Here is a 24,767-nt window from a genome sequence, read left to right as displayed (position 1 = left end):
TTTCCATTTGTGGTCAAAGGCTATCAGTCTTACTACTGAGCACCTCTCCAAACTTTGTATTGCCTGCGAACTTACTGATCAACCCTCCTACCTTCAAGCCCAAATCATTTAAATAAATTACAAACAGCCAGAGCCCCAATACTGATCCCTGTGGGATCACACTGGACACAGGTCTCCAGTCAGAAAAACACTCTCAACCATCATCTTTTGCTTCTTGCCACCTGGCCATTTGTGGATCCAATTTTCCAAATTCTTTTGGATCTCACGGTATCTTTGATATCAGTCTCCCTTGTGTGACCTTCTAAAACGCTGTGCTGAAGCCCAAGCTAACAACATCGAATGCATTGACTTCATTCACACATCAAGTCACTACTTTAAAAAATTCAATCAAGTTGGTCAGATATAACCTTCCCTTAAAAACCATACTGACTACTCTTGATTAATCCCCACCCCTGTAAATAAAGATTACTTCTGACCCTCAGAATTGATACCAATGGTGCCTTCAGCACAGAGGTCAGACTGACTGGCCTGTAGTTTCCTGGTTTGTCCTTCTTGAATAACGGAACCTCATTGACTTTCCTCCAATTCTACAGCACCTCTCCTGTGGTCAGACAGGAACTGTAAAACGTTTGCAAGTGCCTCTGCTATTTCCTCCCTTGCCTTACTCAACAACCTAGGATATATTTCATGTGGCCCTGGAAATCACCTACCTTTAAACCACTAAAACACTCAATCTCCTTGTTTTCTATGCTAATTTCCTTCATTGCATCACAGAACTTCTCCCTGATTTCTACACCTATAATATCCCTCAAACAACTGAACACTTATCCAAAGTATTCAATCAGAACCCTACCTACATCCTCTTGATCCAGGCACAAATTGTGGTCCTAATGGGCCCTACAGTTCTCCTTATTATATTTTTACCTATAATGTAAAGGACCTGTAAAACAATTTAAGATTTTCTTTCCATTCTGAAGTAGGGTCACTGGACCAGATGCTGCCAGACCTGCAGCGATTTTCCAGCAATTTTTGTTTTTGTTTCTGACATCCAACATCTGCAGATCTTTGATTTTAATGTTTAGGATTTCCCTTTACCTTTCCAGTCACTACCCTGTATTAGCTCTCCTACGCTCCCTTTTAAATTTCCTCTTGCACATTCTAAACTCCTCTAGAGCTCAGAACATAGAACAAGACAACACAAGAACAGGCCCTGTCAGTCCACTATGTCTGCTCCGACCACGATGCTGTTCTAAACTAATTCTACCTGTCTGCACATGGCTTATATCCCTTTATTCTATATCTGGTCAAGCCTGCCTAAATGCCTGTTAAACTTGATTATCATATCTGCCTCTTCTACCACTTCAAATAGCACTTTCCAGGTACCTACCACTCTGTTTAAAAACAAAATTTCCTATGCAATCTCCTTTTAACTTTGTCCCTCTCACTTTAAACCTATGCCCCCTAATATTCGGAGGGTCGGTGCAGACTCTTCCACTCTGTTGAGATTCTATAAACAGGGTGGTGCAGAAGTCATTTTGCACACTTGCCTTTATCAATCAGAGCACTGAGTATAGGAACTGGAACATCGTGTTACAGCTGATTGGTAAGGCTATATTTGGAGTACTGCATACAATTGTAGTCACTCTGCCATAGGAAGGATGTTATTAAACTGAAAAGGGTGCAAAAATGATTTACAAGGATGTTATTGAGACTGGAAGGTTGATAGGGAGAGGCTAGATAGGCTGAGACTTTTTTTTCTGAAGCGTAGGAGGTTCAGGAATGACCTTTTAGGGGTTTCTAAAATGAGGGGCATAGATAAGGTGAATAACCAAGTTCTTTTCCCTAAGGCAGGGGAGTCCAAAACTACAGGGCATAGGTTTAAGGTGAGAGGGGAACGATTTAAAAGGAACCTGAGGGGTAACCTTTTCTATGCAACGAGCTGTCAGAGGAAGTGGTAGAGGCAGATACATTACAACATTCAACAGACATTTTGACGGGTACAGGGATAGGAAAGATTTAAAGGGATATGGCCTAAATGCTGACAAATAGGACTAGTTCAGTTTAGTAAACTTGGTTGGCATGGACCAATTGCACCAAAGGGCCCATTTTTGAGCTGTATGACTTTACATCTGTATCACTGTATGATGGGTATTCGTAGAATCTAGAGGACAATACAGAATAGGCGACAGGTTTTAAGACTACGTCTATGCTGGCTCTTCAGACGGATTAATCCCATTCACTTGAGCATTTCCCTTAACCTGGCATTATTTTCTTCTTCAAGTATGAATTCAATTTTCTTCCAGAAAATATTACTATATCACCATCTTATTTGAAAACATTTTCCAAAATCTGTCAAGGTGTGTAAAATAGCTCTCTCAGATCATCTCTGGCTCTTTTGTCAATCACATTAAATCTGTGCCTCAAGTTATCAACTCTTGAATCACTGAAAACGGTTTTGTGTTTACTCAATGTAAAACCTTCATGATTTTAAACACCCATATCAAATCTCAAAGAACAAACAGAAAGAACAATACAGCACGGAACAGGCTCTTCGGCACACCAAGCGTGCAGTGATTCCTAATTCTTATTTAGATCCGCTACTTATTGCCCAGGTATCAGTTTAGCTCAGTTGGCTGACTGGTGGTTTAGAGAAAATGAAGGCTGCAGATGCTGGAAGCACAGCAGGTCAGGCAGCATCCAAGAAGCAGGAGAATCGATGTTTTGGGCATAAGCCCTTCATCAGGAATGCAAAGCAGAGCAGTGAGATGCCAACAGCACGGGTTAATTCCCATCACCGGTTTGAGGTTACCACAAAGGACTCTCCTTCTCAACCTCTCTTCCCTCGCCTGACCCTCAGGTTAAATCACCACCAGTAACCTCTCTGTAATGACAGCGCAGCTCTATGGTCTGGTAAGACCTTGGCGAGACAATACAATAATACTTACTGCCAATAAGCAGTTTCTATCCTGCTCTTCGCTCCTTGTTCACCTGCCTATCAAGTATTTAACATACCTGCTTCCACCACCTCTGTTGGCAGTGTGTTCCAGACACCTTCCACCCAGAGTATGAAACATTTTCCCACACTTCTCTGCTAATCTTTCCCCCTCTCACCTTGAACCTCCTGCAGGTGACCTTTCTACCCTGGGAATAGCCTCTGACTATCCAACCCATCCATCCCTCTCATAATTTGGAAGACTTCTATCAGGTGCACCTCCCTCCCTTTTAAAAAGCTCAGTTGAGTTGGTGAGAGATGACCTTCTTTCCACAAATCCAGGCTGCCTATTACAACCAAGTACATTAACTCACAAATGTGAATAAGTCCTGTCTCTCATTATCTCCGCCAACTGCTTGCCCACCACTGATGTTAAGTTCACTACCTGAATTATGTTTGTCTCCCTTCTTAAAAAGAGAGAACAGCATTGACTGTTCTTCAGTCCTCTGGAACCTCACGAGGCCAAAGAGGATGCAAAGGTATCTGTTAAGGTCCTAGCTATTTCCTCCATTGTCTCCCACAGTCTCCGGGGATGGATCCCATTTGGGGTCTTTTCTGTCTTCATGCATTTCAAGACATCCAACACCACCTCCTTTATTATGTTGACCTGCCTGAGAATATCCACACTCCCTTCCCTAACCTCAACATCAAGTCCCACTCTTCGGTGAATACCGACGTACAGTAGTCATTAAGGATACCACCCATTTCCTCTTGCTCCACACATAACCTCCCTTACACTATCCTTGAGTGGGCCCATTCTTTCTTTCTTTCACTACTCTCTTGCTCCTAACATATGTATAAAATGCTTTGGTTCGCCTTAACCCTGCCAGCCAAGGACATTTCAAGGCTCCTTTTAGCTCTTTTAAGTCCCCGCTTAAGCTCCTTCCTACTTTCTCTGTATTCAAGAATTTTGTCTGCTTTTAGTTGCCTAGACTTTAGGTATGTTTCCTTTTCTTTTGACTAAACTAATAATTTCCCCTGTCATCTGAATCCTGCCATTCCTGTCCTTAATTTTCAGAGGAACATGACTGCCCTGCACTCAAATCAACTGGTGTGAATTTATCCTCAAACAGCCATTTCCAAACCACATGCCCCAATTTTTCCCTAATTTGGTTATAGCTGGCCTTCCCACAATTTCACACCTTCATCCAATGCCCACTCTTGTCCTTATCCATAATTATCTGAAAATCTACAGAATTATGGTCACTATTATCAAAGTGCTCCCCCCATGAAACTTTGATAACCTAACGGAGCTCAAATTTCATCTGAATCTTTGCTCTAAGAATAGCAATCCCAGTTTTAGATTAGATTAGATTACTTACAGTGCGGAAACAGGCCCTTTGGCCCAACAAGTCCACACCAACCCGCCGAAGCATAATCCACCCAGACCCATTCCCCTATATTTACCCTTTCACCTAACACTACGGGCAATTTAGCATGACCAATTCACCTAACCTGCACACATTTTTGGACTGTAGGAGGAAACCGGAGCAGACATGGAGTGAATGTGCAAACTCCTCACAGACAGTCGCCTGAGGCGGGAATTGAACCCGGGTCTGCCACTGTGCCACTTCTCCAATCTATCCACTTAACTTTAATGCTTCTACTCTAGTCTCAACCACTACAGTGATTCTTTTCTACATCCTCACCAGATGGTAAAACAGAGAGAAGGAACAAAGCATGTCAGACTTCAAAACCAACAAAAATATTTACAATTCTATTAGGAAAAACAATGATCAGGAAGAATGCAGACTTCTAGAAAAATAATAGCGGTGACATTGTTAAGGAAAGTAATAAAATGCCCAGATATTTTTAATAATTACTTGGTTCTGAGGAACTGATCAGCATGCCAGAAATCCCAGGGAAACGAACATTACATCAGGGACAGGACTTATGTCGCAGAAGACAACAGAATCGAAGGCCACACTTTTAGTACGAGCTTTATTTCAGTTCACCATTTGTCTTAAGACTGTCAATCCATTGCTTACTGGCTCTTCACATTTATACTACCAACTCACACCCAATTAACCCTTAATTAAATTTTTAAAAACTAAGAACTGCAGATGCTGGCACTCAGAAATAATTTTGGGTCTAATAACCATTCTGAAGAAGGGCCACTGGACCTGAAATGTTAACTCTACTTTCTCTCCACAGATGCTCCCAGAACCATCAAGTTTTTCTAGCAACTTCTGCTTTTGTAACCTTTAATTAGTATATTCCTCACCAGTTTCTTTATCCTAGTAGATTTCAGACATCCCTTTATCTTATTTGATAATAACAGAAAGACTCAACAAAACTAACAAAGAAAGTAATAGTAATGTAGAAAGGAATGGCACTGAAAAGGGACTAAACCAGAGAACTGGATGGTTCTCATCCCAGTATTTTAAAGAAAGTATGAAAAAACATTAACAACGTCCTCTCTCTAAATTTTGAAACTTCGTTTAATTTGAAACCATCCCTTTAGAGTGGAAATATATATCCATCACCCCGCTATGTTTAAAAAAAGGAAAAGCAGAAAATTATATATCTGTTAGCCCAATATCTGGCATTAAGAAAATATTGGAAAAATAAGGAAAGGGCATATAAGCACCTGTAAAACTTTAAGCTGATCAAAGAGAGAGAATAGTTTGTAACAGATTGGTCACACTTGATAAACCTGATTTAACTTTTTTGGAGCAGTGACTGAAGTGAAGAATGGGTATGCTTCTAGATAACATTTTCAAAGATTTCCAGATGGTATTTCATAAGAGGTGGCTGTGGAGTCTAGGACTAAACAGCATAGGCTAAAACTAAGGGATTCTTCTCAGAAGTTAAATTAATAACCACTATTCTACATAGGAGTCAGAAGTAGTTTGGAATCCTTGTACTTGAACAGCAATTGGCACTAGGTTTAAAACTAACAACTTATCTCCAATAAATACATTTTTGTTAACCAATATTTTAAGGAATTCAGAGTAAGTATATACAGTAAGACCACAGATCTGGTTCAAGGTGAATATTCCTGCTTCTGATTTTCAAAATTTCACCTGTCATTATTATGTTCATTTCACTACCCTGTCTATATTTTCTCCTTAAGTCAATTATTATCTTCCTCACTGTTGACTATATTTCTAAGTTTTGTGCCATTTGGAGGCTTCTAAATTAGGCCAGGCACTCATAATTCCATGTCACTAATGTATGTCAGAAGCTGCAGTAATTCTTATACTGAAACTTGGAGAATTCCATTGTAAACTTGCCTCCAGTTTGAAAAACAATCATTTACACAACTTTGCTTTCTATACCTTAGACTTTTTTTTAAAAAAGTAAATGCTACCACGGCCCGTTTTGTAGGATTCCATTTTTGATTATAAGGTCTGCTGCATTGTACGGTCTCAAAATCCTTTTAACATCCAGATGCATCGACTGCATAGCCTCATTCATACTCTCCATTACTCCTTCCAAGAACTCAACTAAATTAGTCAAGCCTGATTTTCCCTGACTATACTGAAGAGGGGGAACCAGGGAGTTATCCCCAATGTGTTCACCAATATTTATGCCTCAATTAACATCACAAAACCAAATTATCTATTCATCATATTATTGATTATGGGAGCTTGTTTTGTAGAAATTGGCAATCACATTGCCTACATAACAACAGAAACTATATTTTAAAATTAATTAAATGCTTCTTAAATGACATGGGTCATCCAGTGGTCTTGAAATATAAGGTTTCTTTTGATTTCTTCTTGCTTGGTTCACCATAAATATCCTGACACCCTGCTAACATCAAAATTCAGAAAGATCTTTTAACAAGGATCTTTGTACGTGTACCTAAATATCAACCAAATGTGACAGGCGAAATAGACTACACACAATAATCCTGGCCACAAATGTCTTTAATACAAGGGCAGTGTCACAATAGAAAGAATAGGCTAGATCATGTCTTCTAAGGAAAGTGACATATTCAACATCTGAAGTGCTGGTACTAAAGATGCGACAAGATAAGTACTTCATTTGTCTGCATGGTGCATAAATTAGGTCAGAGAGCCAAGAATGGAGTCTGGGAACAAGCCAAAATCCCACAGTGAGGATAGAGTCCCTGTCAGTAAAGTGTCAGCCTTTCATTCAGATCCAAAGTTCACTATAAAACTAACCAGATTGTCACACAGCATCCTCACAGCAGCCTATTTACTGGAAGCAATTACATAGAACTGTCCCATCAGCATGAGTGCAGCAATTAACAGCAAGCCTCCGCCAACCTTTTACATGCTCAGCTGATTTAAGGGGGAGAAAATGCTTGGCCATTACAGTAAAATGCTGCAAGAGATGAGCAGACTCTCAGGCACACTGTGGACTCATACAGCAAGGAGGAAGAACATCTGCCGCAAGAAAGGTTGCTAATTTCTAACTTCAAAACACAGTAACACATTGCCAACAGCTGGGAATGGTGCGGATTTTTTTCCCTGTCAGAGGCAGAAAGGAAAATAGGAATGGGAATAAGTCATTTGGTTAGTTCATGGTTAATCTGTACCATAACTCAATATATCTGCTCTGGTTTCATATGACTAACAGTCTTGTCTAACAGAAATCAGTTTTGAAATTTTCAGCACACAAAATTTTCATAATCTTTTCAACTAACCTGTAAAGAAATTCTTTGTGGCAACACTCTTAAAAGGTCTGAGTTTAAGTTCAGATTTCTTTTCCACATTGGAGTATTTTAACTATCAAAGAGGCTATAAAGTCTCAAGTTATTTTCTTTCGAACAAAGAAGGCTGAGATGGTGCTGGAGTGAGTTGTATATGATAATGAGGGGCATGGATATAATGAATAGAAAGCAGCTGTTTCCCTTGGTTGAAGGGTCAACCATGAGGAGGCATAATTTTAAAGTGAAGCGTAGGAGGATAAAAGGAGATTTTGAGGAGGTGTGGTGGTGGAAATCTGGAATGCACTTCCTAGGAGTGCAGCATAAACAGGAAACCTCTCAAACTTGAACAATTATGCGGATGAGCATTTGAAACATTCATAGCATTCAGAGCTGTAGGTCAAGTGCTGGAAAATGGCATTATCATAAAGATGTCAGCTCAAACTTGATGGAACTATGACACTCTTCTGTGTTGTATGACTCGATACCTGTTCTGAACTCTCCCACTTCAAGGAGGGGACTGTACCTATATGTTCTACCAGATGATCAAAGTAAGGGGTCACAGGCTTAAGACAGAAATGAGGTGGAATTTCTTCTTGAAGGGTACTCAATCTGTGGAATTCTTTACCACAGAAGGCTGTCAAGGCTGGGTTGGAAAGTATATTCAAGGCTAAGATATCCCCTTACAACATAGAACATTACAACGCAGTATAGGCTCTTCGGCCATCGATATTGTGGCAACCTGTGGAATCAATCTTAAGCCCACCTATCCTACACTATTCCATCATCATCCAAATGTTTATCCAATGACAACTTAAATACCCTTATTACTGCTGCAGGCAGTGCTTTCCACGACCCTACTACTCTGAATAAAGAAACTACCTCTGACATCTGTTCTATATCTATTACCCCTCAATTTAAAGCTATGTCCCCACATGCTAGCCATCACCATCCGAGGAAAAGGGCTCTCCCTGTCCACATTATCTAACCCTCTTATCTTATATGTTTCTATTAAGTCACCTCTCAATCTTCTTCTCTCAAACAAAAATAGCCTCAAATCCCTCAACCTTTCCTCGTAAGACCTTTCCTCTATACAAGGCAACATCCTGGTAAATCTACTCTAAAGTATTTCCAAAGCTTCCACATCCTTCCTAAAATGCAGTGACCAGAACTGTACACAATATTCAAAGTGTGGCCGCACCAGAGTTTTGTACAGCTGCAACATGACCTCATGGCTCCAAAACCTAATCCCTTTACCAATAAAACCCAACACACCGTATGCCTTCTTAACAGTTCTATCAACCTGGTGGCAACTTTCAGGGATCTATGTAGATGGACACAAGAGATCTCTCTGCTCATCCACACTACCAAGAATCTTACCATTAGCCCAGTATTCTGCATTCCTGATACATCGAATCACCTCACACTTTTTCGCAAACTCAATTTGTCACCTCTCAGCCCAGCTCTGCAGCTTATCTATGTTCTTCTGTAATCTGCAACATCCTTCCGCACTGTCCCCAACTCCACCAACGTTAGTGTCATCCACAAATTTTACTAATCCATCCTTCTACGCCCTCATCCAAGTCAATTACAAAAATGACAAACAGCAATGGCCCCAAAACAGATCACTGCAGTACACCAATAGTAATTGAACTCCAGGATGAACGTTTCCCATCAAACACCTACTTTTGTCTTCTTTCAGCTAGCTAATTTCTGATCCAAACCACTAAATCACCCTCAATCTCATGCCTCCATATTTTCTGCAATAACCTACTGTGGGGAATCTTATCAAATGCCTTACTGAAATCCATTTGCACCACATCATCCGTTTTACCCTCATCCACCTATTTGGTCACCTTCTCAAAGAACTCAATAAGGTTTGTGAGGCACAACCTACCCTTTACAAAAATGTGTTGACTATCACTAATCAAATTATTCCTTTCTAGACGACTATAAATCCTATCTTTTACAATCTTTTCAACACTTTACCCACAACCAAAATAAGGCTCACTGGTCTATAATTACCAGGGTTGACTCTAATCCCCTTCTCAAACAAGGGAACAACATTTGTTATCCTCCAATCTTCTGGTACTATTCCTGTAGACAATGACGACATAAAGATCAGAGCCAAAGCCTCTGCAGTCTTCTCCCTAGATTCCCAGAGAATCCTAAATCATATCTGGCCCAGGGAACTTATCCATTTTCACACTGTCCAGAATTGCTAACACCTCTCCTGTATGAACCTCAATCTCGTCTAGTCTAATAGCCTTATCTCAGTATTCTCCTTGATAGCATTGTCGATTTCCTGTGTGAATATTGATGAAAAATATTCATTTAGCACCTCTCCTATCTCCTCAGATTCCATGCGCAACTTCCCACTACTGTCCTTGACTGGTCCTAATCTTACTCTAATCATTCTTTCATTCCTGACATAGCTATAAAAAGCTTTAGGGTTTTCCTTGATCCTACCTGCCAAAGACTTCTCATGTCCCCTCCTGGCTCTTTCTTTAGGTCTTTCCTGGCTAACTTGTAACTCTCAAGTGACCTAACTGAGCCTTCACATTTCATCCTTACTTCCTTTCGACAAGAGATTCAACTTCGTAAACTACGACTCCCTCACTTGACCACTTCCTCTCTGCCTGACAGGTGCATACTTATCAAGGACTTGCAGTAGCTGGTCCTTGAATAAGCCCCACAGTTCAATTGTGCCCATCCCCTGCAGCTTCCTTCCCTATCCTATGCTTCCTAAATCTTGCCTAAGCGCATCATAATTGCCTTTCCCTCAGCCATAATTCTTGCTCTGCGGTATATACTTATCGCAAAATTGTGATCACTATCACCAAAGTGCTCACCTACCTCCAAGTCTAACACCTGGCCTGGTTCATTATCCAGTACCAAACCCAAACCCTTCCCATTCAGCACCCACCCTTCCAAAAAAAACATTGTCAGCACATATGCAATTCTTCCTAGCTACAGTTAATTCTGTAGAAGGGTCACTGAACCCAAAATGTTAACTCTGCTTTCTCTTCGCAGATGTTGCCAGAACTGTTGAGCTTCACCAGCTGTTCTTGTTTCAGGTTTCCAACACTTGCAGTTCTTCATTTTTGTTCAGCACTGACGTGGCTCTTTTTTTTTTAAAAACCTACATGCATAGTTGTCTTGTTTTCATCAATTTCAATCCCAGACATAGCAATACAAGGATTTATGTCCTTACAAAGAAAGCAAGGTTTATTTGAATGAATGGAATTAAATCCACCCAGTCTAAATATACAAAAGAATATTGAAGAGGATATGTAATGTTTTGATTTTTGACTTAATAGTCTCTACTTAAACGAATGCACATTGATACTCAATCGATGCAAAATAGACAATAACATTGCTTAATGTGTTTAAGTTTCATTACATAAATGAAAGACATTACGTAAAAAACATAAATATGTTATTCAACAACCATCAAATGTCACAGTATTCCAAATCAGGAAACATTACACTTTTTATTAAACAGAAAACAACAAAGGAACCACACTGAAGCAGAGAAAGCAGCAGAATGGAGTTGAGAAACATATCAGCTTTAATTGAATGGAGAAGCAGACTTGTTGGACCAAATGGCACAATTCTACTCCTATATCTTATGAGTGAGAAGGTGATTGATGAAATGCTGAAGAATTGTGACTACTGCAGTGAAAGATCAGTGAGAGATCATCTGACACACAGTTTATTGTCCCAAAACAGATGCCAGCCAGGCGAGTCCCAGCCCGTACAAACAGCAACAAACATGTTCTTACTTTTTGACGTGTTTGACTTTCATACTGGCAGTGCTTCCACATGGGCGGAGAGGGAGTTCTCCAGGGAGATCAGGAAGGTCAGCACTCCTTGCCTACAACCAGAAGAAGAAACTGATCAGTGTTCTGAGCTTCGCACAAGGTCCAGATTTATTTTCACATAGACTTACTGAAATAAAGTAGCAAACCATTCAACCCGACTGATTCAAGCTGGTGTTCATGCTCATGAGCCCACTTTTATCTTAACTCTGAAACCTCAGAATCATTACACTGCAAAACAAGCCCATCTCTCAGAGCATTTTAATTTGTTGCCAATCTCCTGCATTTGTCTAATTGCCTGCATGCTTCTGTTTAACTAAAATCTTGAAGGTCTCAAATTAAACCTGCTTCTGTCATATGTTCAGCCAGTGCACTTCATGACTTAATTATTTATTTGTGAAAATGATTTCTCTCACTTCACATTTGCTTCTTATGTAAAGGACTTGCCTGGTTCTCAAGCTTTTCATGAGCAGAAACAGTTTCTATCTTATTACTTCATCCAGGTTAATCATAATTTTGAAAACTTGCATCAAGTCTCCTCTTGGTCTTCTCTCCAAGGAAGCTTCTCCAATTATATGGGATAGAATTAATACACAGAAAATTCAGAACAACAAGGAAGAATTTGTTAAGGAAAACTCATGTTTAACTAACTTATATAGAAAGTGGGCCTTAGGCTAACTAATATATGTTGACCAACAATCACCAAACTATGGCCATCTCATTTACCCATACATTGTCTATAGCCTATATCCTGGCTTTTTAAGCCCTCATCCAGATGTTCGTTCAATGTTGTGAGAGCACCTGCCTCCATGGACCTATCAGGCAACACATTTCTGTTGCCCTCTCCAGTATCCAGAATAGAAAACTGGTTATTGAGTAGGACCACTGGGGACTCCTACACTACCTGCCTATTTCTATTTTACTGTCTGGTCATCCATTCCCAATCTGCATGTTTGTTCCTACTCTGTAGCATGACAACCTCTAGGAACATTCATTCTACATTTTTCTCAACATTTGCAGATGTACTACTGTGACTCTAGAGGCCATGCAAAATCCAAAATTCAGACCTCCAAGTGGTGATGCTTCTTGCACATTTGAGTTCAAGATGAACCAAGGTCCATAACTCCACACAAGACTAGAGTTATAGGAACAGAGTTGATCTATTCAACCCATTGAGTCTGCTCTATGATGGCTGATATATTTTTCAACCCCATTCTCTTGCCTTCTCACAGTAACTTTTGATCCCGTGAGCAAAATCTGTCTTTCAATGACTTGCCTCCAACAGCCTTCTGTGGCAATGAGTTCCACAGATTCATCACACACTGGCTGAAGAAATTCCTAATCTCATTTCTGAAGGGTTGTTCCAGTTTCCTCAGTTCCTGGTTCCACATGGGAGGCAGGTCCAAAAGTTAGGAACCCATTGGATCCAAGGCAAGTTGACAAACTGGATCCAAAGTTAGCTTGCAAATAGAAGGTTTAGGGAGATAGTGAAGGGTTGTTTTTGAATATGATTGGAAGCTTGTGACAAGCAGTGTAGCACAAGGATTGGCACTGGGACCCTTGCTGTTAAAATATATTAATGAATTAGATGTGAATGTAGAAAGTAAAATTATTTAAACAGATGACATGAAAATTGATGGTAATGTTGATAGTGAGGAAGGTCTCAGGCTACAGTCTGATATTACCAGTTGGCAAATTGGGCACAGCAATGGCAGATGGAATTTAATCCTGGTAAGCATGAGGTGGAAGATCTAATGAGGACATGATTCCTGAAGAAGGGCTCATGCCCGAAACGTCGATTCTGCTGCGCTTTTCCAGCAACACATTTTCAGCTAATGAGGATACAGTCAATTTTTCTATAACTTGGTGGTTGTGTTCTTGTGCAACCCTGCATTATAGAAAAATTGCACTTTAGAAACAACACTTAAAGTGTTGCCACTGTAATTGCAATACAGCCAACACATGTTTTAAAAAGTTCACGCTTTAGAAACAGCATCCCCAATTCGTCAATTGCATTACAGCGAATTTGTGTTGATGAAACATGCATTATAACACAAAGGCCTGTAACATTATGAATGACAGATCCCTAGGGAGTACTGAGGAACAAAGGGACCTTGGTGCCATAGAACCCTGAAGGTGACGGCACAGTCAGACAGGATGGTAGCTACGGCACAGAATATAGGAACAAGGAATTCAAGGTACAACGTGACAGAGCATTGGCTAAATCACGGATATAATGCTGTGTGCAGTTCTGGTTGCAGACTATTGAAAAGGTGTAATAAAAACTGCAAGAACTGTGGATGCTGTAAATCAGAAACGATCAGAGAAATTGCTGGAAAAGCTCAGCAGGTCTGGTAGCAACTATGAAGCGAAATCAGAGTAAATGCTTTGGGCCCAGTGACCCTTCTTCAGAACTTGTGGTAGCTAGGAAAACGTCCGTTTTTATGCAGAAAACAGGGTGGGAGGAGGGGAAAAGGAGTAAAACAATAGGTGGGGATAGAACCCAAACAGTTGGACCGAAAAAGGAGTCAATAAGGATCTGGGTAAGAGAGTGAATTGTTGTTAATGGAGTGGCTAACAGTAGGTTGTGTGTAATAGTAGACTATGTGATAACAAGGCCTGTGTGTGGGGATGGTCAAAGAAGAGTCCATATTGAATTCAAGTTTGAGTCCATTGACTGCAGGGTCCCCAAGCAGAAAGTGAGGTGTTCTTCTTCCAGCTTGTGCCTGAGCTTCACTGGAGCACTGCAGCAAGCCTGAGACAGAGATGTTGGCCAGGGAACAGGGTTGGCATGTTGATGTGGCAGGCAATTGGAAGCTCAGGGTCATTTTGGTGGGCAGAACGTAGATGTTCTGTGAATCAGTCACCCTGTCTAAACCTAGTTTTCCGCAATGTAGAAGAGACCACATTGTGAGCAGCGAATTCACCTGGAAGATACATTCTGCCCTTGGATATGGAGGAGAGAGGAGGTAAACCCCACCCGCAGTCACAAATTCACCATCCTTCTTAACCTTCCGCTCTTCGATGCTGAACATTCTGTACTCAGCAAAGGTCTCCGTTTTATCCCTCTGCGTCTCCACCTCAATGAATTTCAGGCAAGGCAACATCAAATTCTTCTTGTCATCTTCATCTGTGTGCCCATTTCTTCAGACAAGCATCCTCTCCCCATCCCACAGATCCTTTAGCCCACCTCCAACACACTCCAACAAACTTAGACCCCTCTGACACACTACCTGCACTCAATTTGCTCATTGAGAACTGTCAACATGACATTTGTCACCTCAATTTCTCTGCTGCACTCACCCATTCCAACCTACCTCCCCCACGAACTGACTGCACTCTATGCACTGAGATCCAACCCTGACTCTGTTATTAAGCCTGCCAATAAGGGTGGTGCTGGTCTAGTTTAGTGTACTGACCTCTATATATTGCAGAGGCTGAGTGACAGCTCTCACATATCTCCTCCTGGACCATGATTCCACCTTGGTATATCAGGTCATTCTATCAATTATTTTCACTAACCTTTTCTCACCTGGGGATCTCCGCGCAACTGTCTCCAAGCTGATAGTATTCTAACCACACACAGCTTGCTTCTATCTCCTTCTAAAATACCACAACAGGATGCCCAGGTAGACCCATTGTTGCTGCCTACTTATCTTACCTTTTCCTATCTTGGCACGGTATTTTCTCCCCGGTCCAGTTCCTGCCCACTTATATCTGTGATTTCTTTAATACTTTATGCCAGTTTGCAGGCTCCACCGATTCCTTTTTTACCACAGACATGCAATCCCTCTACAAGTCCATCCTCCACCAGGACGATCTCAGAGGTCTCCATTTAATCCTGGTAAAAAGGCCTTAACAACTTCTCTTTTAACTCATCTGATTTTCTTCAGGCCATTGCTACCTGCATGGGCCCTAATTATGCAGGTCTCTTTTTGGGTACATGGAAAATTCCTTGTTCCAGTCCTATTCCAGCCCCCATCCACAACTCTTTCTCTGATATATCATCAGTGCTGCTTTCCTCTCACGTCTGGAATTGGAAAGGTTTATAGATTTTGCTTCCAATTTCCACCCCACCCTCGCTTTCATCTGGTCTATCTTTGACTACTAACTTCCCTTCCTTGACAACTGTTTCTATTTCTATAAACCCACTATAAACTAATATCCACTATAAACCCACCAACTCCCACAGTTATACTACATATAATCGCACCCTGCTTCCTGTAAAGACTCAATCCCCATTGCATATGTTCCAATGATGCCAACTTCGACCAGGGAGCCTCGAAATGTCCACTTTCTTCCTCAACCGAGGATTCCCTAAGCACTGTTGTGGGCAGGACCTTCAGCCAGATCTGACCCATCTTCCGAACTTCAGCCCTCACCCCCTCTCTTCCTTCCAGCAACAGTGATAGGGCTCCCCTTGTCGTAATCTACCATCCCACCAGCATCCACACCCAGGTGGTCCTCCAGCGAGATGCCACCATCAGACACATATCCTCCTTCCCTTCCTTGTCTGCCTTCCACAGGGACCGTTTTCTCCAGGATATCCTTGTCGACTGCAATTGAAGGTGTAACACCTTCACTGCACTTTACTGCACTTCACAAAATCTAATCTACTGCATTAGCTGGTCACAGTGTGGTCTCCTTTACACTGGGGAAACAAAGTGTAGATTGGGTGACCACTTCACAGAACACCACCCCTGTTCTTTGGCCAATATCTCTATCTCAGGCTTCTGCAGTGCTCCGGTGAAGCTCAGTGTAAGCTGGAAGAAGAACAACACCTCAGTTTTTCACTTGGGCACTGCAACCTACTGGACTCTCAATCTTAAGTTCAATAACTTCAGGGCTTGTACTCTTCTATGTCCTAGCCCCCACCCACACACACCAGGTCTTGTTATCACATAGTCTGCTATGACATATAACCCATTGGTAGCCACTAACAAGTTCCATTTACATCTATTCACCCTCCTAGCCAGATTGTTATCCACTCCTTTGTCTCTCTAATGGTTCTTCTCTCTCTTTGGGCTCCGTCCCCACCTATCATTTACTCCTGAACCCCTCCCCTAACCTCACCTTCTGCATAAAAACCATCGGTTCAGAGGAAGGGTCAGCAAACCCAAATAGTTAACTGTGAAGAGAAATCAGAGATGCTGCCAGACTTGTTTTTGTTATTTTGGTGGTGGTGGGGGGGACGGGGGGGGAATCTGATTGAGATACACAAAATTGAGACATACAGAGTAGATCGCGAGAATTTTTCCCCTATGGTATTTCAAATAACCTCCCTTTCCATCCCACAAAAATGACCCAGCCCCTCCCTCTCCCTTCCACTCCTCCCTATTCCCACTTCACCATAAGACCAGAGGGTGTACGTTTAAGGTTGCTCGAGATGAGGAAAACTTATTTCATCTAAAATTCGATAGAAATATAGAATTATGACACTAGACTCTACCTCAGTTTGGTCATGCAACATTAGCTCCTAGGATTCCAGTTGGAAAACAGCAGCGAAACAATCCTAAACAGACATTATCACACTCATCAAGAAAATTGGGGCTGAATCTATTGTAGATGAAAGGTTTGATCCACGAACTGCACGTCAATGATGCTACCTAGTCAGTTTCCTGCATTGACTAGGCAGCATCAAGCCTGGAAGCTATGCTTGACCACTGGCTGATCAGGGGCCAACAGCTCTTCATAGCTCAGCAGCACCATTAGGAGACAGTGGTTGCTATCAGTAATGCACCCATACGGGACCCATGGTCAGCATGATCACGCCTTGCCTTCTGAATTGCTTGCTGCACGTACATGCTTGCTTTGTGATTTATGAAAGGTCCCTTTGGAAATCAACACTTTTCAACCTCTCGTCATTTAAAAATACTGCAATTTGTTCTCGCTGCTATAGGAAAGATGTTATTAAATTTGAAAAGGTTCAGAAAAGATTCACAAGGATGTTGCAGAGTTTGGAGGGCTTGAATTATATTGAGAGAAAGTGCAGATGCAGGAATTCAAAGTAGACAGGCAGGAGGCTGGAAAAACTAGGAATCATCAAGAGGTGGAGAAGTCGACATTTTGGGTGTAACAGTTCTTCAGGGCTGGGGGTGAGTGTAGGAGGAGCTGCAGATAAAGAGGGTGGTGAAGTGGGGATAGGTGAAGACAGGTAGAGGGTACGACCTGGTTGGTCAATGGAAGGAATGAATCCAGTTGGTGGCATGGAGGAGTGGAAGGGAGGGAGAGGGGTTGGGGTCGTTGTCAGGGAATGGGAAGGGAGGTCATTTGAAACTGAAGAACTCAACGTTGAGTCGTCTGGGCTGCAAGCTGCCCAGGCAGAACACCCCTCTCTTTTTCTGACATGACCATCTTTGGCCTCCTCCCTTGCCACAACTAACCAAATGGCAAATTGGAGTAACAACACCCCATCTTTCGATTGGGTAGCCTACAGCCTGGAGGACTCAACATTGAGTTCTCCAATTTCAAATAACCTCCCTTCCCATCCTACGAAAATGACCCAGCCCCTCCCTCTCCCTTCCACTCCTCCCTATTCCCACTTCACCATCCTGCCCCACCATCCCCTTTATCTGCAGCTCCCCCAACAAACACCCCCAATCGGGAAGAAAGGTTGCACCCAAAATATTGACTTCTCCACCTCCCGATGCTGCCTGGCTCGCTGTATTCTTCCAGCCTCCTCCCTATAGGGAGAGGCTGAATAGGCTGAGGCTACTTTCCCTGGAGAGATGGAGGCTGCAGGGTGATCTTACAGGGGTTTATAAAATCATGAGGGGCATGGATAGGGTGAATAACCAAGGTCTTTTTCCCAGGGTAGGGGAGTCCAAAATTAGAGGGCATAGATTTAAGATGAGGGGAGGAAAGATTTTAGAAGACCAACTAGCCACGAAACGACACGACCAACTATCCTTAGTAGCCACACACACATATGACAAGCAACATGAATTCGACTGGGACAACACTACCATTATAGGACAAGCCAAACAGAGAACAGCCAGGGAATTCCTAGAGGCATGGCACTCATCCACAGATTCAATCAATAAGCACATCGACCTGGACCCAATATACCGGCCACTACAGCGGACAGCTGGAACTGACAACCGGAAGTGGCAGAGACAGGCCACTATAAATGCCGGAGGAAACAGCACAGAAGCGCTTCACAGGAGGCTCCCAAGCACTGAGGATGTCACCTAGACAGGGGATGAAGCGTTTGCAAGACAAATTCCCAGCTCGGCGAACAGAACCACAACAAGAACCTTTTCATGCAGAGGCTGTTGCATGTATGAACGTGTTGTCAGAGGAAATAGTAGAGGTTTGTTCAAATATGATATTTTAAAGACATCTGGCCAGGTACATAAATAGGAAGGCTTTAGAATGACATGGGCCAAATTCTGTCAAAAATCTGTCTATTAATTTAGGATGTCTGTTCAGGATGGATGAGTTGAACCAAATGGTCCATTTTCATGCTGTATAACTCTAAATACTCAGCACATTCATTCTTCCTGACAAAGTGGATAGCCACACACTTTTCCATATACTACACCTGCCATGTTCTTGCAAACACAGCCTAAATTATTCTGAAGGCTCTTTGCACATTCCTCACCATGCCACCAAGTTTTAAGTCATTTTCATCAGCAGCCTCCATTTTGCAGCCGAAGCAGTGACAACGAGGACCACTGTGCTACTAGGAAGGTAGATTCCCCATTTAAATACTTACCCTGTGGAATCAGCAGCCTGCATTTTGCAGCGGGACCAGTCAGAGAGAGGACCGGGGGCTGCTAGGAAGGTAATTTTTTTCCTCTTAAAGACTTATTTCGTGGATAGGCGGAACAAAAGCTCATCAGTAGTGAATGCTGACAAGGGGATTGCGAGGCACCTGAAGTGACACACTCGGACACTGGCTAAAACCGAGAGACTACACTGGTGACACTGCTGACTTCACCTGTGGGAAGTGCACCCAACTCCAGCTCTTCACAGACCACATTAGGGAACTGGAAATGGAGTTGGATGAACTTCAGATCATTCAGGAGGCTGAGGGGTGATAGAGAGGAGTTAATGGGAAGTAGTCACAGTTAAGTTAAAGGACAAAGGTAGCTGGGTGACTGTTAGGAGAGGGAAAAGGAATAGGCAGACAGTGCAGGGAACCCAGCGGCCGTTCCTTTCAATCGTATTGGATACTGTTGGGGTGCGGGGGGATTAACAGGGGACAGTCAAAGTGACCAGGATTCTGGCACTAAGCCTGGCTCTGTGGCTCAGAAGAGAAGTGGGGAGAACAGAGGAGCAATAGTGATAGAAGACTCAATTATGAGAGAAAGAAACAGGAAATTCTGTGGTCGCAAGTGAGATTCTTGGATGGTATGCTGCGCCTTAGGTGCCAGGGTCAGGGATGTCTTGGATCGAGTCTACAGGATTCTTAAGGGGGAGGAACGAGCAGAGTAGTAATCGCAGGATTACTGGTGCCACAGGTGGAGAGAACAAGGACCAGAGGGCTGCCAGGAAGGTAAACAAACTGTTTAAAAAGCTGATACATTCAGGCAATGGCTGAACCCAAGACACTACCTATGTAGTGTCTCCCACTGCCCTGCTCCACTAACAACAAAAAGGACTGTGGTGTGTTGATAAAGTAGGGATTTTCTGTTTTTTTCTTATTAATCGTGTGATTGATTAAAAAATCTCTCCTTTTTCATAACTTTAGTCTCAACTTTGGTGAAGCTTAAGATTAAAAATGGCAGGAGATCTCAGCCCCATGTTATGCTCCTCTTGCTGAATGTGGGAGCTCAGGGATGCGGCTGATGTCCCTAATTCCTTTAGGTGCAGGAAGTGGGTCCAGCTGCAGCTCTTGTTAGATGGCATGATGGCTCTGGAGCTGTGAATGGACACACTTTGGAGCATACACAATGCCGAAGGGGTCATGGATAGCACGTTCAGTGAGTTGGTCACACTGCAGATTAGGATTGCTAAGGGAGAAAGGGAATGGTTGACAAAAAGGCAGAGAAAGAGCAGGAAGTCCATGCAGGTGTTCCCTGCGGTTCATCTCCCTCCAAATCAGGTATACCTTTTTGGATACTGGGGGGGAGATGGCTTACCAGCAGTAGCGAGGTTCTTGGCACCGGGCTTGGCTCTGATGTACAGAAGGGTGGGAAAAGGGTAGAAGGGCTATAGTCATAGGGGGTTCAACTAATGGGAGTTCAACAGGCAGTTCTGTAGTTGTAAACTAGACTCCCGAATGGTATGTTGCCTCCCAGGTACACATGTAAGGCTTGTCTCGGATCGACTGCAGAAAATTCACAAGGAGGAAGGTGACCAGCCAGTTGTTGTGGTGCATGTAGGCACAAATTATATAGGTAATAAAAAAACAGCATGAGGTCCTACAAGAAGAATTTAGGGAGTTAGGAAACAAGTTAAAAAGTAGGACCTCAAAGGTACTAATCTCAGGATTGCTACCAGTCACATTGTCAGTCAGAGTAGGAATGATAAAATAATCAGGATGAATGTGTGACTTGAGAGATGGTGCAAGAGGAAGGGGTTCAGATTTTTGGGATACTGGGACTGGTTCTGGGGAGATGGGACCTTTAAAAACTGGATGGTCAACACCTGGGCCAGACTGAAACCAATGTCCTTGGGGGTAATGCTGTTGGGGAGGGTTTAAATTAATGTGGCAGGGAGATGGGAACCAAATGAGGAAGTTGATGGACAGTAGGAGGTAGTAACTAAAGCATGTAAGTAACTAGATAATGAAGTCAGTGAGAGTAAGGGAAAGAGTAGGCAGGAAGGGGAGAACAAATGCAGAGGGACAGATGGTCTGAGGTGCATTTATTTTAATGCAACAAATTTAGTAGGTAAAGCAGATGAACTTAGGACTTGGATTAGTACCTGAGAGTATGATGTTATTGTTATTACTGAGACTTGGCTGAGGGAAGGGCATGATTAGCAACAATATATCCCAGGATATTGATGCTTCAGACGGGATAGAGAGAGAGCGAGAGAGAGAGCGAGAGATAAATGGGGTGGAGGAGTTGCATTACTGGTCAGAGATGATATCACAGCTGTGCTGGAAGAGGGCACTATGGAAGACTCGAGCAGTGAGGCAATATGGGGAGAGCTCAGAAATAGGAAAGGTGCGGTAACAATGTTGGGGCTGTACTACAGGCCTCCCAACAACAAACGTGAGATATATATATAAGTACGTAGAGAGATCAGAAAAAGATGTAGGAACAACAGAGTGATGGTGACAGGAGATTTAATTTTCCCAAAATTGACTGGGATTCACTTTGTGTTAGAGGTCTGGATGGAGCAGAATTTGTAAGGAGCACCCAGGAGGGTTTTCTAGAACAGTATATGAATACTCCAACTCAGGAAGGGGGCCAACCTGGTGTAGGGGAGTGAGCCCAGCCAGGTGGTTGGAGTTCCGGTAGGGATTACTTTAGGAATGGCAATCACAATTCCATAAGTTTTAGAATACTCATGGACAAAGATGAGAGTGGTCCTAAAGGAAGGGTGCTAAATTGGGAGAAGGCCAACTGTACCAAAATTCAGCAGGAGCTGGGAAATGTAGATTGGGAACAGCTGTTTGAAGAGAAATCTACATTTGATATGTGGGAGGCTTTTAAACAGAGGTTGATTAGAGTTCAGGAGAGATATGTTCCTGTGAAAATGAGGGATAGAAATGGCAAGATTAGGGAGCCATGGATGTCAGGTGAAATTGTGAGATGAGCTAAGAGGCAAAAGGATGCACACAGAGGCAAATGAAGACAAACAAAGCTTTGGAAGAATATCGGGAATGTCAGACCAATCTGAAACAAGGAATTAAGAGAGATAAAACAGGTCATGAGATATCCTTAGCGAGCAGGGTTAAGGAAAAGCCAAAAGACTTTTATTCATATATAAGGAGCAAGAGGGTTACTAGAGAAAGGATTGGCCCACTCAAGGACAAAGGAGGAAAGATATGCGTGGAGTCAGAGAAAATGTGTGAGATCCTTACTGAGTATTTTGCATCAGTATTCACTGAGAAGAGGGACATGATGGATTTTGAGGTTAGGGATAGATCTTCAATTACTCTAAGTCAGGTCGGCATAAGGGAGGAGGAAGTATTATTTATTCTAAAAGGCATTAAGGTGGACATGTCCCCAGGTCCAGACGGGATCTATCTCAGGTTACAAAGGAAAAGGAGAGGAAATAGCTGGGGCTTTAAAAGGTATCTTTGCAGTATCCTTGAACGTGGGGGAGGTCCCAGAGGACTGGAGAATTGCTAATGTTGTCCCCCTGCTTAAAAAGGTTAGCAGGAAAAATCCAGGTATTTACAAACCTGTGAGCCTGATGTCAGTGGTAGGGAAGCTACTGGAGAAGATACATAGGGAAAGGACACATACCATTTGGAAGAAAATGGGCTTATCAGTGATAGACAGCATTGTTTTCTGCGGGGAAAGTCATGTCTTACAAACCTAATAAATTTTTTTGAAGTGGAGACAAAGGTGATTGATGAGGGAAGGGACGTAGATGTCATATACATGGACTTTAGTCATGCATTTGATAACGTTCCCCATGGTAGGCCGATGAAGGTGAAGTCATATGGGATCCAGGGTATTCTATCTAGATGGAAAGAGAACTGGTTGGGCAACAGGAGACAGAGAGTAGTAGTGGAAGGCAGTTTCTCAAAATGGAGACCTATGACCAGTGGTGTCCCACAGGGATCTGTGCTGGGACCACTGTTGTTTGTGATATACATAAATGATGTGGAGGAAGGTGTAGGTTGCCTCATTAGCAAGTTTGCACATGACACTAAGATTAGTGGTGTAGCAGAGAGTGAAGGGGACTGTCAGAGAATACAGCAGATTGGAGAGTTGGGCAGAGAAATGGTAGATGGGGGTCAATCCGGACAAATGCAATTCAAGAGTGCCTGGAAGTACTCGGGGATGCCCTCACAAGAACGGGGTACGATGCTCAACTCATCGACCGCCAGTTCCGACGTGCCACAGCAAGAAACCGTAATGATCTCCTCAGGAGACAGACAGACACGTGCTGCAACCGAAAGGGTACCCTTTGTTGTCCAGTATTTCCCAGGAGCTGAAAGATTACGCCATGCTCTTCATGCCCTGCAACACATCAATGAGGATGAGCACCTTACCAAGACTTTCCCCACATCTCCACTACTTGTTTTAAACAACCGCCAAACCTCAAACAGATCGTTTGCCCGGCTCTCAGGACAACTCCATACAACCCTGTCACGGTAGGCGCTGCAAGACGTGTCAGAGTGTGGACACCTCCCACCTTGTACATGGCAGGTACTCATGTGACTCAGCCAACGTTGTCTATCTTATACGTTGCAGGCAAGGATGCCCTGAGGCATGGTCCATTGGGGAAACCGAGCAAAGGCTACGACAACGGATGAATGGGAATGCACAATAATCAACAGACAGGAGTGTTCCCTCCCAGTTGGGGAACACTTCAGTGGTCCAGGACATTCAGCCTTGGACCTTCGGGTGACCATCCCACAAGGTGGACTTCGGGACAGGCAGCAGAGGAAAGTGGCCGAGCAGAGGCTGATAGCTAAGTTCGGTACCCATAGGGAGGGCCTCAACCGGGACCTTGGGTTCATGTCACATTACAGGTGACCACCACTGCACTATACACACACACACACACGCACACAGGCACTCCTATATACACATACACACGGACGTGCACACAGACACCCAGACACACCCTTACAGATACACACACTCCCACATGCACCCCCTCACAGACTTAAGACACTCTGCACTCACTACACACACACACATACTCACACTCTCAACCCCAACCCAGACAGACAGACAGACAGACAGACAGACAGACAGACAGACAGACAGACAGACAGACAGACAGACAGACACATATATTTTGTGGGGTGAATGTGTACTTGCAGAGTTACATTGTACTTTGCTCAAAAACTGTATGAATTCATGTAAAACTCAGTGAACTCACTTTATAGATTAGAATCAATCTAAACATCATGGCATAGACAGAGAACACAGGGGGCTAACACATTCAACATATTGTCTAGCTATCATCAATGTTAACAGCTAACCCGAAAATGCAACATTTTTTAAAAAAGGTATTGTGATTTACACATGAAAGAAGTGAAGCTATCACTGTATTCTAACAGATGAAAGGCTTAACAGACAATCAATTTTTCAATGTATAATTTCAGTTACATCACACTGTAAATTTTTGCTATAAATTCTGTGTGTTAGGATTGAGCCCTCCACTATCATCTGAAGGAGCGTCGCTCCAAAAGCTAGTGCATTTCCAATTAAACCTGTTGGACTCAACAGGTAGGATTTTCATCTTTACA

The 24,767-nt window shown here is 42.8% G+C and overlaps 1 protein-coding gene across 6 annotated transcripts in view; it reads right to left on the bottom strand.

The window, feature by feature from the left end:
- The window catches only part of arhgap32b (Rho GTPase activating protein 32b), a 572,293-nt gene that overhangs the window by 250,946 nt on the left and 296,580 nt on the right, over positions 1–24,767 (bottom strand). For 5 of the 6 annotated variants that reach the window (XM_072593008.1, XM_072593005.1, XM_072593009.1 and 2 more), the window contains one exon: positions 11,399–11,490. In XM_072593008.1, coding sequence (XP_072449109.1) covers positions 11,399–11,490 — 92 coding nt within the window. Of the gene's footprint in view, positions 1–11,398; positions 11,491–24,767 lie in introns of those variants that run through there. The other variant, XM_072593010.1, reaches the window with a different exon arrangement.

The sequence above is a fragment of the Chiloscyllium punctatum genome, chromosome 23 (assembly GCF_047496795.1).
Source record: "Chiloscyllium punctatum isolate Juve2018m chromosome 23, sChiPun1.3, whole genome shotgun sequence".
NCBI lineage: Eukaryota > Metazoa > Chordata > Chondrichthyes > Orectolobiformes > Hemiscylliidae > Chiloscyllium > Chiloscyllium punctatum.
The sequence above is the reverse complement of the archived record's forward strand: the minus strand, read 5'-3'. Positions and strand labels throughout refer to the sequence as shown.